Source organism: Lacerta agilis, chromosome 18 (assembly GCF_009819535.1).
Source record: "Lacerta agilis isolate rLacAgi1 chromosome 18, rLacAgi1.pri, whole genome shotgun sequence".
NCBI lineage: Eukaryota > Metazoa > Chordata > Lepidosauria > Squamata > Lacertidae > Lacerta > Lacerta agilis.
In genome coordinates this window covers 1953668-1968924 of record NC_046329.1, presented here as the reverse complement: position 1 = coordinate 1968924, position 15257 = coordinate 1953668, and the positions used below count along the sequence as shown (strand labels likewise).

The window sequence follows — 15257 nt, the reverse complement described above, 5'->3', positions numbered from 1 at the left end:
GGCACTGTAAATACAACACAAACCACACAAAGAGGTAATCTATGTACATGAAATCTTTAAGAAACACTAGGTTACCGTTGACATAGAGGCTGTATCTTTCCGTGCGGTATGGAGTCATCTTGGTGAAACCATCGGTCTGGTTGACGATCTCATGGTACACCTTCACTCGGTCAAAGGTGGGCATGGTGGAGTCGTTGCGGTAAGTGCAGACAGTGTCCATTCCTGTTTCATCCCCGTCTCTCACCGGTCTGGGAAGAGAGAGATAGAATTTTGGGTGCAGGACTGACCACAAAGGCGGAAAACAGAGGCGGGAGGAAGTCACTCTTGCCAGAGGGAGAAATGACCAGAGGATATATGTTTCCGCACTTGAGGAAGGCTTACCTGAGCTGAGTCACTTTGCATCCCACATACGCCGGGCCAATGCTGCTGTTGCGGAGAATTCTTCCAAACTGAAGAAGGAAGGAAGCATTGAATTGGTGAAATCATCAGCATCACCCACAACAAATCCCATGCCAGTCTGACTAGTAGATGGGAATCAGCCTTACAAGCATGGTGAGCGCTTTCTCCGTAGCGTTGAAGGCCTTTGAGTTGGGAGTTCCCATTTCTGGCTTGTATCTGAGGTTGGTTACGGTACAGTTGAGAGTGAAGTGTAGAAGTGTTGGGACTGGGGCTGGCGTTTGTGTTGGCGTTGGCAGAGTGGCTGCAAGTGGAAGAGAAGGCCACAGTGCTGAGAGGTTGATTGTGTGATGGGATTGGGACACACAGCAAAGCAATCAATGAAATCAATTTTCCTACTGAGGATATTGCACGGAGTCACGGCCATTACTGACACCCTCATTTTAATTGTTCCCTTGAGTTTGTCATGAGGAGCACAACTTTTTTATATTTTTCTGTTATTGGGTTTTAGAAACAAGAATAATTATACAAGCAAGTATAGCAAGTATTCTTATGTCGTATGTGTATCACAAAAATATCTACAGCGTATGCACACAATTTAAGGATTTTGATATGGTACTCACTTGGTTCAACTGGGACCTCATGATAACCTAGAACAAAGGAAGGCAGGCTGGTTTATGAATGGACCAAGACAACAGTGTTTCAGTTGTAGACACTTGAAAAGGGTTCAATCCAGCCTTCCTCACACCGTAATCCTCCACAGGGGAGGCTCCTCCCTCTCCATGCCCCACTCCCAAATTTCCTTCTGCCTATGAAATGTGAAACCCCGTATAGAGACCTCTCAGTTCTGGAATGAGAGGCCTCATCTTTCAGGAAATCATGGACACAACAAGGAAGATGAGCTCTGAGGACAGTCTATTTCTGTACTATGACACAAACCCCACACAGAGATAAGGCATGCACACGAGATGATTAGGAAACACCTGGTTACCATTGACATAGAGGCTGTATCTTTCCGTGCGGTAGGGACCCATGTCGGTGAAATCGTTGGTCTGGTTGACGATCTCATGGTACACCTTCACCCGGTCAAAGACGGGCGTGGTGGAGTCGTTGCGGTAAGTGCAGACGGCATCCATTCCGGTTTCATCTCCATTCCTCACAGGTCTGGGAGGAAAGAGAGAGAGAGAGAGTTTGAGCAGAATTATGAGCAGTTGGAAGGGTTGAGCGAGACAGGATCATTTGTGTCTGTTCAAGGGATGATGAGAGCTAAAAGGTTCCCGTGTTTGAGGATAGCTCACCTGAGCTGAGTCACTTTGCATCCCACATACGCCGGGCCAATGCTGCTGTTGCGGAGAATTCTTCCAAACTGAAGAAGGAAGGAAGCATTGAATCGGTGAAATCATCAGCATCACCCACAGCTCATCCCATGCCAGTCTGACTAGTAGATGGGAATCAGCCTTACCAGCATGGTGAGCGCTTTCTCCGTAGCGTTGAAGGCCTTTGAGTTGGGAATTCCCATTTCTGGCTTGTATCTGAGGTTGGTTATGGTACAGTTGAGGGTGAAGTGTTCAAACACTGTGGTCGGGCTTGGCGTTTGTGTTGGTGCTGGCAAAGTGGCTGGAAAAGGAGGTGAAAGATATGTACTAGGGTGAAGAGATTTATAGCATTATACGATTATTATATCCAATCCATTAAAGGGTGCTTATATTGACGCGAGTTAGCTAATGTATTGCCAACCGTTTTAACATCATGAGCCGCATCCCTGACTATGTTGTAAGAGACTCTACTTAAAAATACTTAGGTGGTACTTACCTGCTTAAAGAGGGGCTTCATTGTAACCTACAAAATGACAAGATACACTGGGGGTGTTTTGTGTTAGAATTTAAATGTGGTTCTACTTACTTGTTTCAGGAGGGTCTTCATGATAACCTACAGAAAAGTAAGAGATGGTCATTTGAGAAGCTCTCAATACCTTTATGTTTAAAATAAGGAGGTTTTTTTTTCCTGGGGCAGGGGAATTGTTATGCCCTGCTGTATTTGGAAGATGGACTAAGCAGAGGCAGTGAGAAGCATCTCACAGTCATGTCCACCACACAACAATCACCTCAAGAAACTTAGGACACTTTCATGACATGGGGAGGCTTCCTGGGCAGAGGACAAAAACCCCATAGCATCATCCCTGCACCCTGATTGGCACAGCAACTCAAGCAGGACAAAAACACATGAAAATATGCCAGCATTCAGTTTGCAAAAAAGGGTCCAAATATCTCTGCAAACATTGACTCAGATGAAGGCTGCGCTAGGGGGGACTGCACATAACACACACAAACACACACACACACACACACACACACACGGAGAATCTATGCACATCAAGGGCTCCACAACTTGTTTACCGTTCACGTAGAGGCTGTATCTTTCCACCTCATAGGACCCCATCTTCCTGAGGTTGTCCGTCTGGTTGACGATTTCATGGTACACCTTCACTCGGTCAAAGACAGGGGTGGTGGAGTCATTGCGGTAAGTGCAGACGGCATCCATTCCAGTTTCATCCCCATTCTTCACTGGTCTGGGAGGACAAAGTGAGAGGGAGATCATTCAGCATGCACAATGGTCCACCAGGGGAAGAAAGAAGGGAGTCCCACTGGCCAAGGTGTGACATGACTAGCAAAGAAATTGGAGGAAGACTTACCTGAGCTGAGTCACCTTGCACCCCAGATACGCAGGGCCAATGCTGCTGTTGCTGAGGAATTTGCCAAGCTGAGAGAGGGATGAGACACGATGTCAAAACAAGAGCACCGTCTACCCCTCCTCACAAGCCGTTCTCACAAGCAGTCGCAATCACACTTACCACTGCGATGAGTGCTCTTTCCGTTGTGTTGAACACTGTAGAATTGGGTTGTCCCATCTCTTCCCTGTACTTGAGGTTGGTGACAGTGAAGTTGACGGTGAATTGTTCAACCGCTGGAATTGGGGTTGTTGTTTGGGCTGGCGTGGGCAGAGTGGCTGGAATAGAGGGGGAAAGAATTAATGTCTATCCCACTCCTTCCCAAAGGACACCCAGGATGGAGAAGGAAGAAAAAACCCAATGTAGCAATATCCAGAATGCAATAACTAAAATGAAGGCCAGCAAACTGCCTGCTTTCACAATCTCATTAAAGGACTGAAATATTTTGAAAGTAAGCAGGAGGTTCACGACCTGGTGAGACTGATAAGTCTAACAAATGAATCACTTGAATCAAAGTATCTTCGTTTTGGTATTCTTCCACTCATGCATTGTCAACATCAGCTCCTCTGATTATTGGGGGGGGGGTGTTTTGTTAGAATTTAAATGTGGTTCTGCTTACTTGTTTCAGGAGGGTCTTCATGATAACCTACGGAAATGGAAGAGATGGTCATTTGAGAAGCTCTCAATACACTGATGCTTATAATAAGGAGGTTTTTTCTGGGGCAGGAGAATTCTTATGCCCTCCTGTATTTGGAAGATGCACTAAGCAGAGGCAGTGAGAAGCATCTCACAGTCATGTCCACCACACAACAATCACCTCAAGAAATTTAGGACACTTTCATAACATGGGGAGGCCTCCTGGGCAGAGGACAAAAACCTCATAGCATCATCCCTGCACCCTGATTGGCACAGCAGATGTAGCAGCACAACATCACATGAAAATACGCCAGCATTCAATTCACAAGCACAACCCCGAATATCTCTGCAAACATTGACTCAGATGAAGGCTGTGCTTGTGGGTACTGCACAGAATACACACACACAAACACATGAAGAATCTATGCACATCAAGGGCTCCACAACTTGTTTACCGTTGACATAGAGGCTGTATCTTTCCACCTCATAGGGTCCCATCTTCCTGAGGTTGTCCGTCTGGTTGACGATTTCATGGTACACCTTCATTCGGTCAAAGACGGGTGTGGTGGAGTCATTGCGGTAAGTGCAGACGGCGTCCATTCCAGTTTCATCCCCATTCTTCACTGGTCTGGGAGGACAAAGAGAGAGGGAGATCATTCAGGATGCAGAATGGACCACAAGGGAAGAAAGGATGGAGTCCCATTGGCCAAGGTGTGGCATGACTAGCAAAGAAATGTTCTCCCATTGGAGGAAGACTTACCTGAGCTGAGTCACCTTGCACCCCAGATACGCAGGGCCAATGCTGCTGTTGCTGAGGAATTTGCCAAGCTGAGAGAGGAATGAGACACGATGTCAAAACAAGAGCATCGTCTACCCCTCCTCACAAGCCGTTCTCACAAGCAGTCGCAATCACACTTACCACTGCGATGAGTGCTCTTTCTGTTGTGTTGAACACTGTAGAATTGGGTTGTCCCATCTCTTCCCTGTACTTGAGGTTGGTGACGGTGAAATTGACGGTGAATTGTTCAACCGCTGGAATTGGGGTTGTTGTTAGGGCTGGTGTGGGCAGAGTGGCTGGAACAGACGTAGGTATTTCATAAATTTCCATTCCACCCTTCCCAAATGGGAAGCAGAATAGTTAAAACAAAAGAAATTCAAATGAAAGAATTCCCAGAATACAATAATTAAAATGCAAGACAACAATTTCCCAGGTCTCACAATATATATTTCCTCCTTTAGAGATTGAAATACTTTTAATTTCAACTAGAAGTCTGTGGAATGGTGTGATTGAGAATTGAGAAGAGAAAAGAAAACCAAAAAAAAGCAATATTCAGAATGCAAGAAGTAAAACCAAGTTCATTAAACTCCACATTCTCAAATTATATATCCCCTTCTTAACAGATTCAAATATTTTGAATGTCAACTAGGTGTCAATCACACGGTGAGACTGATAAGTCTAACAAATGAATCACTTGAATCAAAGAATCTTCATTTTGGTATTCTTCCACTCATGCAATCTCAACATCAGCTCCTCTGATTATCAGGGGTGTGTGTGTGCTGTGTTAGAATTTAAATGTGGTTCTACTTACTTGTTTCAGGAGGGTCTTCATGATAACCTACGGAAAAGCAAGAGATGGTCATTCGAGAAGCTGTCAATATATTGATGTTTAAAATAAGGAGTTTTTTTATGGGCAGGAGAATTGTTATGCCCGCCTGTATTTGGAAGATCCACGAAGCAGAGGCAGTGAGAAGCATCTCGCATGTTTTATGACCCAATCATGTCCATCACACGACAATCACCTCAAAGAACAAACATAGTTGGTCTCTAAGGTGCTACTGGAAGGAATTGTTATTTTATTTTATATTTTGTTTTGACTATGGCAGACCAACACGGCTACCTAGCTGTAACTGGGACAATCACCTCAATTAGCTTTGGACACTTTCATGACGTGGGGAGGCCTCCTGGGCAGAGGACAAAGACCTCATAGCATCATCCCTGCACCCTGATTGGCACAGCAGATGAAGCAGCACAACATCACATGAAAATATGCCAGCATTCAGTTTGCAAAAAAGGGTCTAAATATCTCAGCAAACATTGACTCAGATGAAGGCTGCACTTGGGGGGACTGCACAAAACACACACAAACACAGAAAGAGAGAGAGAGAGGGAATCTAGGCACATCAAGGGCTCCACAACTTGTTTACCGTTGACGTAGAGGCTGTATCTTTCCACCTCATAGGGCCCCATCTTCCTGAGGTTGTCCGTCTGGTTGACGATTTCATGGTACACCTTCACTCGGTCAAAGACGGGTGTGGTGGAGTCATTGCGGTAAGTGCAGACGGCGTCCATTCCAGTTTCATCCCCATTCTTCACTGGTCTGGGAGGACAAAGAGAGAGGGAGATCATTCAGGATGCAGAATGGACCACAAGGGAAGAAAGGATGGAGTCCCACTGGCCAAGGTGTGGCATGACTAGCAAAGAAATGTTCTCCCACTGGAGGAAGACTTACCTGAGCTGAGTCATCTTGCACCCCAGATACGCAGGGCCAATGCTGCTGTTGCTGAGGAATTTGCCAAGCTGAGAGAGGAATGAGACACAATGTCAAAACAAGAGCATTGTCTACCCCTCCTCACAAGCCGTTCTCACAAGCAGTCGCAATCACACTTACCACTGTGATGAGTGCTCTTTCCGTTGTGTTGAACACTGTAGAACTGGGTTGTCCCATCTCTTCCTTGTACTTGAGGTTGGTGACAGTGAAGTTGACGGTGAATTGTTCAACCGCTGGAATTGGGGTTGTTGTTTGGGCTGGTGTGGGCAGAGTGGCTGGAACAGACGTAGGTATTTCATAAATTTCCATTCCACCCTTCCCAAATGGGAAGCAGAATAGTTAAAACAAAAGAAAATCAAATGAAAGAATTCCCAGAATACAATAATTAAAATGAAAGACATCAAATTCCCAGGTCTCACAATATATATTTCCTCCTTTAGAGATTGAAATACTTTTAATTTCAACTAGAAGTCGGTGGAATGGTGTGATTGAGAATTGAGAAAAGAAAAGAAAACCAAATAAAGCAATATTCAGAATGCAAGAGGTAAAACCAAGTCCATTAAACTCCACATTCTCAAATTATATATTCATTTCTTAACAAATTCAAATATTTTGAATGTCAACTAGGTGTCAATCACACGGTGAGACTGATAAGTCTAACAAATGAATCACTTGAATCAAAGAATCTTCATTTTGGTATTCTTCCACTCATGCAATCTCAACATCAGCTCCTCTGATTATCAGGGGTGTGTGTGTGCTGTGTTAGAATTTAAATGTGGTTCTACTTACTTGTTTCAGGAGGGTCTTCATGATAACCTACGGAAAAGCAACAGATGGTCATTCGAGAAGCTGTCAATATATTGATGTTTAAAATAAGGAGGTTTTTTTTATGGGCAGGAGAATTGTTATGCCCGCCTGTATTTGGAAGATCCACAAAGCAGAGGCAGTGAGAAGCATCTCGCATATTTTATGACCCAATCATGTCCATCACACGACAATCACCTCAAAGAACAAACATAGTTGGTCTCTAAGGTGCTACTGGAAGGAATTTTTATTTTATTTTATATTTTGTTTTGACTATGGCAGACCAACATGGCTACCAACCTGTAACTGGGACAATCACCTCAATTAGCTTTGGACACTTTCATGATTTGGGGAGGCCTCCTGGGCAGAGGACAAAGACCTCATAGCATCATCCCTGCACCCTGATTGGCACAGCAGGTGAAGCAGCACAACATCACATGAAAATACGCCAGCATTCAGTTTGCAAAAAAGGGTCCAAATATCTCTGCAAACATTTACTCAGATGAAGGCTGTGCTTGGGGGGACTGCACAAAACACACACACACACACACAAACACACAGAGAGAGAGAGAGAGAGAGAGAATCTAGGCACATCAAGGGCTCCACAACTTGTTTACCGTTGACGTAGAGGCTGTATCTTTCCACCTCATAGGGTCCCATCTTCCTGAGGTTGTCCGTCTGGTTGACGATTTCATGGTACACCTTCACTCGGTCAAAGACGGGGGTGGTGGAGTCATTGCGGTAAGTGCAGACGGCGTCCATTCCAGTTTCATCCCCATTCTTCACTGGTCTGGGAGGACAAAGAGAGAGGGAGATCATTCAGGATGCAGAATGGACCACAAGGGAAGAAAGGATGGAGTCCCATTGGCCAAGGTGTGGCATGACTAGCAAAGAAATGTTCTCCCATTGGAGGAAGACTTACCTGAGCTGAGTCACCTTGCACCCCAGATACGCAGGGCCAATGCTGCTGTTGCTGAGGAATTTGCCAAGCTGAGAGAGGAATGAGACACGATGTCAAAACAAGAGCATCGTCTACCCCTCCTCACAAGCCGTTCTCACAAGCAGTCGCAATCACACTTACCACTGCGATGAGTGCTCTTTCCGTTGTGTTGAACACTGTAGAACTGGGTTGTCCCATCTCTTCCTTGTACTTGAGGTTGGTGACAGTGAAGTTGACGGTGAATTGTTCAACCGCTGGAATTGGGGTTGTTGTTTGGGCTGGTGTGGGCAGAGTGGCTGGAACAGACGTAGGTATTTCATAAATTTCCATTCCACTCATGCATTGTCAACATGAGCTCCTCTGATTATCAGGGGTGAGTGTGTGCTGTGTTAGAATTTAAATGTGGTTCTACTTACTTGTTTCAGGAGGGTCTTCATGATAACCTATGGAAATAGAAGAGACATTCATCTGTGAAATTGCATAATGTAATACCACAAACAAACTTCTGAAATAGAATAGTAACTGGTTGGGATTTTTCACTATTTTGGACGGTGCATCGTCTGCAAACAGGAATGAACATCCTCCACATCTATGACAGAATCATCTCACTGCAAAGGGAGCCTCAGACCCTCACACCAGGGACGCAGCAAGGGGGGGCGGGGGGGGCCGCCCCATGTTCCATAATGGAGGGGGTGACAAATGGTCAAGGAACAAAATTTTTTGAATTTTTTTTGAAAAGTTTATTTTTTATTTTTTTAAAATTTGTTTTTTAAATGGTCTTATCTTATTTTACTATACAATGGATTATATAGCTATATATGAAATTTCATGCATATCTTGACCCTCCTCCACCGAAATAGCCGTTCGCTTGGCTGTTTTCCTATGTCATGAAGGCTGAAATTTCAGTTCAGTGGAGCACTTACTGTTCCCAACCCTAACCCTGTGGAACGCCATCTAATTAGACTTTAATTTGATTTTGAGATGTTTTAGGAGGTAATTTAATTATTGTTTGATTTTATACCAATGTTATGTATCTGATGTTAGCCACCCTGAGCCCGACTTTGGCCGGGGAGGGTGGGACATAAATAAACGTTTATTAATATTATTATTATTACTCATTATTATTCCTTTGTAAGAAAATATGAAATAACGTAAAACAATTTTTGTGGGGCGGGAATCAATGGGGGGGGGGTGACAAGAAAATTTCCGCACCGGGTAGCACCTGACCTTCCCATGCCTCAGGGGGGGGATGACAATTTTTTTTTGGCCCATGGGTACCAATTGCTACGCCCCTGCCTCACACAACATCTGGTGACAACCTCCAAAGTCATATCTCTGCATCATGATTAGTCCTGTTCTACCCAAACAACACACAATATCATATTCATCAAAGTCCGCAGCATTCGGTCCTAGAAATTTGGCATCTGGAGAAGGCTGGGTTTGGGAAACTGCTGTGTTGCTTCTATTAACATTCATGGACATACACACACACACACACACACACAGATAATTGATGCACATCCAAAGCTTAAAAACCACTCAGCTACCGTTGACATGGAGGCTGTATCTTCCCAGATAGTATTGCCCCATCTCAGTGAAACCGTTGGTCTGGTTGACGATTTCGTGGTACACCTTCACTCGGTCAAAGGCGGGCGTGGTGGAGTCATTGCGGTAAGTGCAGACGGCATCCATTCCGGTTTCATCCCCATCTCTCACCGGTCTGGGAGGAGAGGGAAATCAGGATCCAGGACTGACCACAGATTATGGACAGGGGGGGGACAGAAGATGCCAACCTTGTTTGCCTGGGTTATCAGCAGAGCAGATATGCTCTCACCTTTGAGGAAGGCTTACCTGAGTTGAGTCACTTTGCACCTCAGATATGCCGGGCCAATGCTGCTGTTGAGGAGAATTCTGTCAAGCTGAGGAAGGAAAGAGACATTGAGCATATTCCACCCTACAGAAAGTGTACAAATTTATCTACACATTCCTTGCTAACTGCCATGGAGTCAGGCTTACCAGGCGGATCAGATCACTCTCCGTTGCATTGAATATTCTGGAATTGTGAGTTCCCATCTCTTCCCTGTACTTGAGGTTGGTGACGGTGAAATTGACGGTAAATTGTTCAACCGCTGGGATTGGGGTTGTTGTTTGGGCTGGCGTTGGCAGAGTGGCTGGAACAGACGTAGGTATTTCATAAATTTCCATTCCACCCTTCCCAAACGGGAAGCAGAATAGTTAAAAGAAAATCAAATGAAAGAATTCCCAGAATACAATAATTAAAATGCAAGAAATCAAACTCCCAGGTCTCACAACATATAATTCCTCCTTAAGAGATTGAAATACTTTTAATTTCAACTAGAAGTCTGTGGAATGGTGTGACTGAGAATTGAGAAAAGAAAAAAAAAAACAAATAAAGCAATATTCAGAATGCAAGAAGTAAAACCAAGTCCCTTAAACTCCATATTCTCAAAGTATATATCCCCTTCTTAACAGATTGAAATATTTTGAATGTCAACTAGGTGTCAATCACACGGTGAGACTGATAAGTCTAACAAATGAATCACTGGAATTAAAGAAGAAGAAGAAGAAGAAGAAGAAGAAGAAGAAGAAGAAGAAGAAGAAGAGTTTGGAGTTGATATCCTGCTTTTCACTACCCGAAGGAGTCTCAAAGCGGCTAACATTCTCCTTTCCCTTCCTCCCCCACAACAAACACTCTGTGAGGTGAGTGGGGCTGAGAGACTTCAAAGAAGTGTGACTAGCCCAAGGTCACCCAGCAGCTGCATGTGGAGGAGTGGAGACACGAACCCGGTTCCCCAGATTACAAGTCTACCGCTCTTAACCACTACACCACACTGGCTCTAAATAAAGAATCTTCATTTTGGTATTCTTCCACTCATGCATTGTCAACATCAGCTCCTCTGATTATGGGGGGGGGGTTGTGTTAGAATTTAAATGTGGTTCTACTTACTTGTTTCAGGAGGGTCTTCATGATAACCTACAGAAAAGTAAGAGGTGGTCATTTGAGAAGCTATCAATATATTGATGTTTAAAATAAGGAGGGTTTCTTTCCTGTGGCAGGGGAATTGTTATGCCCTCCTGTATTTGGAAGACGCATTAAGAAGAGGCAGTGAGAAGCATCTCACAGTCATGTCCATCACACGACAATCACCTCAAGAAACTTAGGACACTTTCATGACATGGGGAGGCCTCCTGGGCAGAGGAAAAAAACCTCATACCAGCATCCCTGCCCCCTGATTGGCACAGCAGCTCAAGCAGCACAAAATCACATGAAAATACGCCAGCATTCAGTTTGCAAAAAAAGGGTCCAAATATCTCTGCAAACATTGACTCAGATGAAGGCTGCGCTTGGGGGGACTGCACATAACACACACAAACACACAGAGAATATCTATGCACATCAAGGGCTCCACAACGTGTTTACCATTGACATAGAGGCTGTATCTTTCCACCTCATAGGGCCCCATCTTCCTGAGGTTGTCCGTCTGGTTGACGATTTCATGGTACACCTTCACTCGGTCAAAGACGGGGGTGGTGGAGTCATTGCGGTAAGTGCAGACGGCGTCCATTCCAGTTTCATCCCCATTCTTCACTGGTCTGGGAGGACAAAGTGAGAGGGAGATCATTCAGGATGCAGAATGGACCACAAGGGAAGAAAGGATGGAGTTCCACTGGCCAAGGTGTGGCATGACTAGCAAAGAAATTGGAGGAAGACTTACCTGAGCTGAGTCACTTTGCACCCCAGATACGCAGGGCCAATGCTGCTGTTGCTGAGGAATTTGTCAAGCTGAGAGAGGAATGAGACACGATGTCAAAACAAGAGCATCATCTACCCCTCCTCACAAGCCGTTCTCACAAGCAGTCGCAATCACACTTACCACTGCGATGAGTGCTCTTTCTGTTGTGTTGAACACCGTAGAATTGGGTTGTCCCATCTCTTCCCTGTACTTGAGGTTGGTGACGGTGAAGTTGACAGTGAATTGTTCCACCGCTGGAATTGGGGTTGTTGTTTGGACTGGTGTGGGCAGAGTGGCTGGGATAGAGGGGGAAAGAATTAATGTCTATCCCACTCCTTCCCAAAGGACACCCAGGATGGGGAAAGAAGAAAAAACCCAATGTATCAATATCCAGAATGCAATAACTAACATGAAGGCCAGCAAACTGCCTGCTTTCACAATCTCATTAAAGGACTGAAATATTTTGAAAGTAAGCAGGAGGTCCACCACCTGGTGAGACTGATACGTCTAACAAATGAATCACTTGAATCAAAGGATCTTCGTTTTGGTATTCTTCCACTCATGCATTGTCAACATCAGCTCCTCTGATTATCGGGGGGACGGGTGCTGTGTTAGAATTTAAATGTGGTTCTACTTACTTGTTTCAGGAGGGTCTTCATGATAACCTATGGAAATGGAAGAGACGTTCATCCGTGAAATTGCATAATGTAATACCACAAACAAGCTTTTGAAATACTGTAAAATAGTAACTGATTGGGATTTCATTTCTCATTATTTTGGATAGTGCATCGTCTGCAAACAGGAATGAACATCCTCCACATCTATGACAAAATCACCTCACTGCAAAGGGAGCCTCAGACCCTCACACAACATCTGGTGAAAACCTCCATAGTCATAGAATCATAGAGTTGGAATCACCATCAAAGCATTCCTGACAGATGGCTGTCAAGTCTCTGCTTAAAGACCTCCAAAGAAGGAGACTTCACCACACTCCTTGGCAGCAAATTCCACTGCTGAACAGCTCTTACTTATATCTCTTACTTATATCTCTGTATCATGATTAGTCTTGTTCTACCCAAACAACACACAATATCATATTCATCAAAGTCCGCAGCATTCAGTCCTAGAAATTTGGCCTCTGGGGAAGGCTGGGTTTGGGAAACTGCTGTGTTGCCTCTATTAACATTCATGGACACACACATCCACACACATACAGATAATTGATGCACATCCAAAGCTTAAAAACCATTCAGCTACCGTTGACATGGAGGCTGTATCTTCTCAGATAGTATTGCCCCATCTCAGTGAAACCGTTGGTCTGTTTGACAATTTCGTGGTACACCTTCACTCGGTCAAAGGCGGGCGTGGTGGAGTTATTGCGGTAACTGCAGACGGCATCCATTCCGGTTTCATCCCCGTCTCTCACCGGTCTGGGAGGAGAGGGAAATCAGGATCCAGGACTGACCACAGATTATGGACAAGGGGGGTACAGAAGATGGCAACCTTGTTTGCCTGGGTTATCAGCAGAGCAGGTATGTTCTCACCTTTGAGGAAGGCTTACCTGAGTTGAGTCACTTTGCACCTCAGATATGCCGGGCCAATGCTGCTGTTGAGGAGAATTCTGTCAAGCTGAGGAAGGTAAAGAGACATTGAGCGTATTCCACCCTACAGAAAGCGTACAAATTTATCTACACATTCCTTGCTAACTGCCATGGAGTCAGGCTTACCAGGCGGATGAGATCACTCTCCGTTGCATTAAATATTCTGGAATTGTGAGTTCCCATCTCTTCCCTGTACTTGAGGTTGGTGACGGTGAAATTGACGGTGAATTGTTCAACCGCTGGGATTGGGGTTGTTGTTTGGGCTGGCGTTGGCAGAGTGGCTGGAATAGAGGGGGGAATAAATGAACGTGTGTATTCGGTAAAATTCTATCCCTCTCGTCTTTACCAAAGGATACCCAGGATGGTTAAAAAGGGGGAATCAAATGAAGCAATACTCAGAATGCAATATTTGAAAGGAATGTCATACGTTTGCCCGCCTTCAAAGGTGGTGTGGCCAGGCCTCTCCAGTGATCTGTTGGCTGGCTGGGGAAAGATCTCCCAACTGCTGGCAAATTGGCCAATGCTGGCAGGTTTCAGGCGGGAGTTCCCCAGGGGCTGGTCCCGTGGAACGCCCTCCCATCAGATGCCAAGGAGATAAGTAACTATACAATCTTTAGAAGACTTCTAAAGGCAGCCCTGTATCGGGAACTTCTGTATCGGGAAGTTTTTTATGTTTAATGTTTTTGTATATGCTGGAAGCTGCCCAGAGTGGCTGGCGAAACCCAGTCAGGTGCGTGGGGTATAAATAACAAAATCATTATTATTAATATGATTCCGGCTCCCCCTCCTTTTAAAAATTGTTTTTAAATCATTAAAAACAAAATCACCACCGTGCAATTTTCTTACTTGTCAACTGGGGTGCCATGGAGGAAATTACTGTCTGCTGTCTGGGGGTTGTTGCCACCGGGGTGATTTTGGTGGTTGTGCGGACTGTTGCAGGTACAAGTGGAGGCAGCAGAGGCTTTGTGGAAGAGCCTGTGGAGGAAATAGAGAGCCAGGGGGTTGCCACGAGAAGATGTGATGGGCAGATGAGATAATCCTTCTCCCTTGCCTGCCCTTTAAGTCCCCAGAAAGGGTTAATATCAATGAAATCGACAGAGAGCCTATGGGATGCATGCTTAGAGCACTGGTTCTCAAAGGAGCATTGCCTTGTCGTTGTGAGTGGGCTTGCTCGTTCCTATGACCCTTGTGAGCGAAGCCGCCGGGAATCTCGTACTCCCAGCAGGGTCACCCAAAGCGGTAAGGTCAAAGGGGAGGAGCTAGACACAGAATGATCCAAGAAGTCCTCAACAGCAGAACAGGAGGAAGATAACAAGGTGCATGCTACAATGGCTGTCAAGGCGGACAAAGAATCTACCGGTCGTCGTGATACTCATGCCTTCGGAATAAAGCCTAACTGAGCTCCACACATAAAACCAGGGGCGTCTTGCCCATAGAGGCAAGTGGCGCGGGGTGCCAGGGCGCCAAGTTTACTCCGAGTTCTGGAGGGCGCCTGGGAAGAGGCGGAGGCTGGACGCGTCGCCTCCCGGCATCAGCTCACTGCCCGAAGCAGCGCCGCACCCGGAGCCTCCGCCTGCCATGGCCACCGCAGCACGGGCGCCAGGGAAGAGGCGAGGCTGGGCGAGGCGCCCTTGCCTGCCGTGCTGAAGCAGCGCTGCACCCGGAGCCTCCGCCTCTTCCCCACCGGAGGAGCCGCCCTCCAGCCGCTGCCCGCCTCCTCCAGCCCCGCAAAGCTGCCAGCAGCGCTGTAAAAAGGTCAGCTACTCTGGGGAACGGGGGGGGGCGTCAGAGGGATCTTTGAACCACAGCGCCAGATAGGCTTAAGACGACCCCGCATAAAACAAATTT

The 15257-nt window shown here is 45.7% G+C and overlaps 1 protein-coding gene across 1 annotated transcript in view; it reads right to left on the bottom strand.

Annotated features, from left to right (window-relative positions):
* The window catches only part of LOC117039687 (mucin-16-like), a 46886-nt gene extending 31897 nt beyond the window's left edge, over positions 1-14989 (bottom strand). The window contains 37 exon segments of the mRNA XM_033136867.1: positions 24-248; positions 382-449; positions 546-700; positions 1020-1046; positions 1388-1560; positions 1695-1762; positions 1859-2013; positions 2299-2325; positions 2793-2965; positions 3089-3156; positions 3248-3402; positions 3744-3770; positions 4216-4388; positions 4521-4588; positions 4680-4834; positions 5350-5376; positions 5966-6138; positions 6271-6338; positions 6430-6584; positions 7099-7125; positions 7731-7903; positions 8036-8103; positions 8195-8349; positions 8470-8496; positions 9601-9773; positions 9905-9972; positions 10070-10224; positions 11022-11048; positions 11496-11668; positions 11791-11858; positions 11950-12104; positions 12447-12473; positions 13066-13238; positions 13370-13437; positions 13536-13690; positions 14256-14384; positions 14950-14989. Of these exon segments, the coding sequence (XP_032992758.1) occupies positions 24-248; positions 382-449; positions 546-700; positions 1020-1046; positions 1388-1560; positions 1695-1762; positions 1859-2013; positions 2299-2325; positions 2793-2965; positions 3089-3156; positions 3248-3402; positions 3744-3770; positions 4216-4388; positions 4521-4588; positions 4680-4834; positions 5350-5376; positions 5966-6138; positions 6271-6338; positions 6430-6584; positions 7099-7125; positions 7731-7903; positions 8036-8103; positions 8195-8349; positions 8470-8496; positions 9601-9773; positions 9905-9972; positions 10070-10224; positions 11022-11048; positions 11496-11668; positions 11791-11858; positions 11950-12104; positions 12447-12473; positions 13066-13238; positions 13370-13437; positions 13536-13690; positions 14256-14384; positions 14950-14989 (4001 nt within the window).
* Positions 14990-15257: the final 268 nt, after the last annotated feature.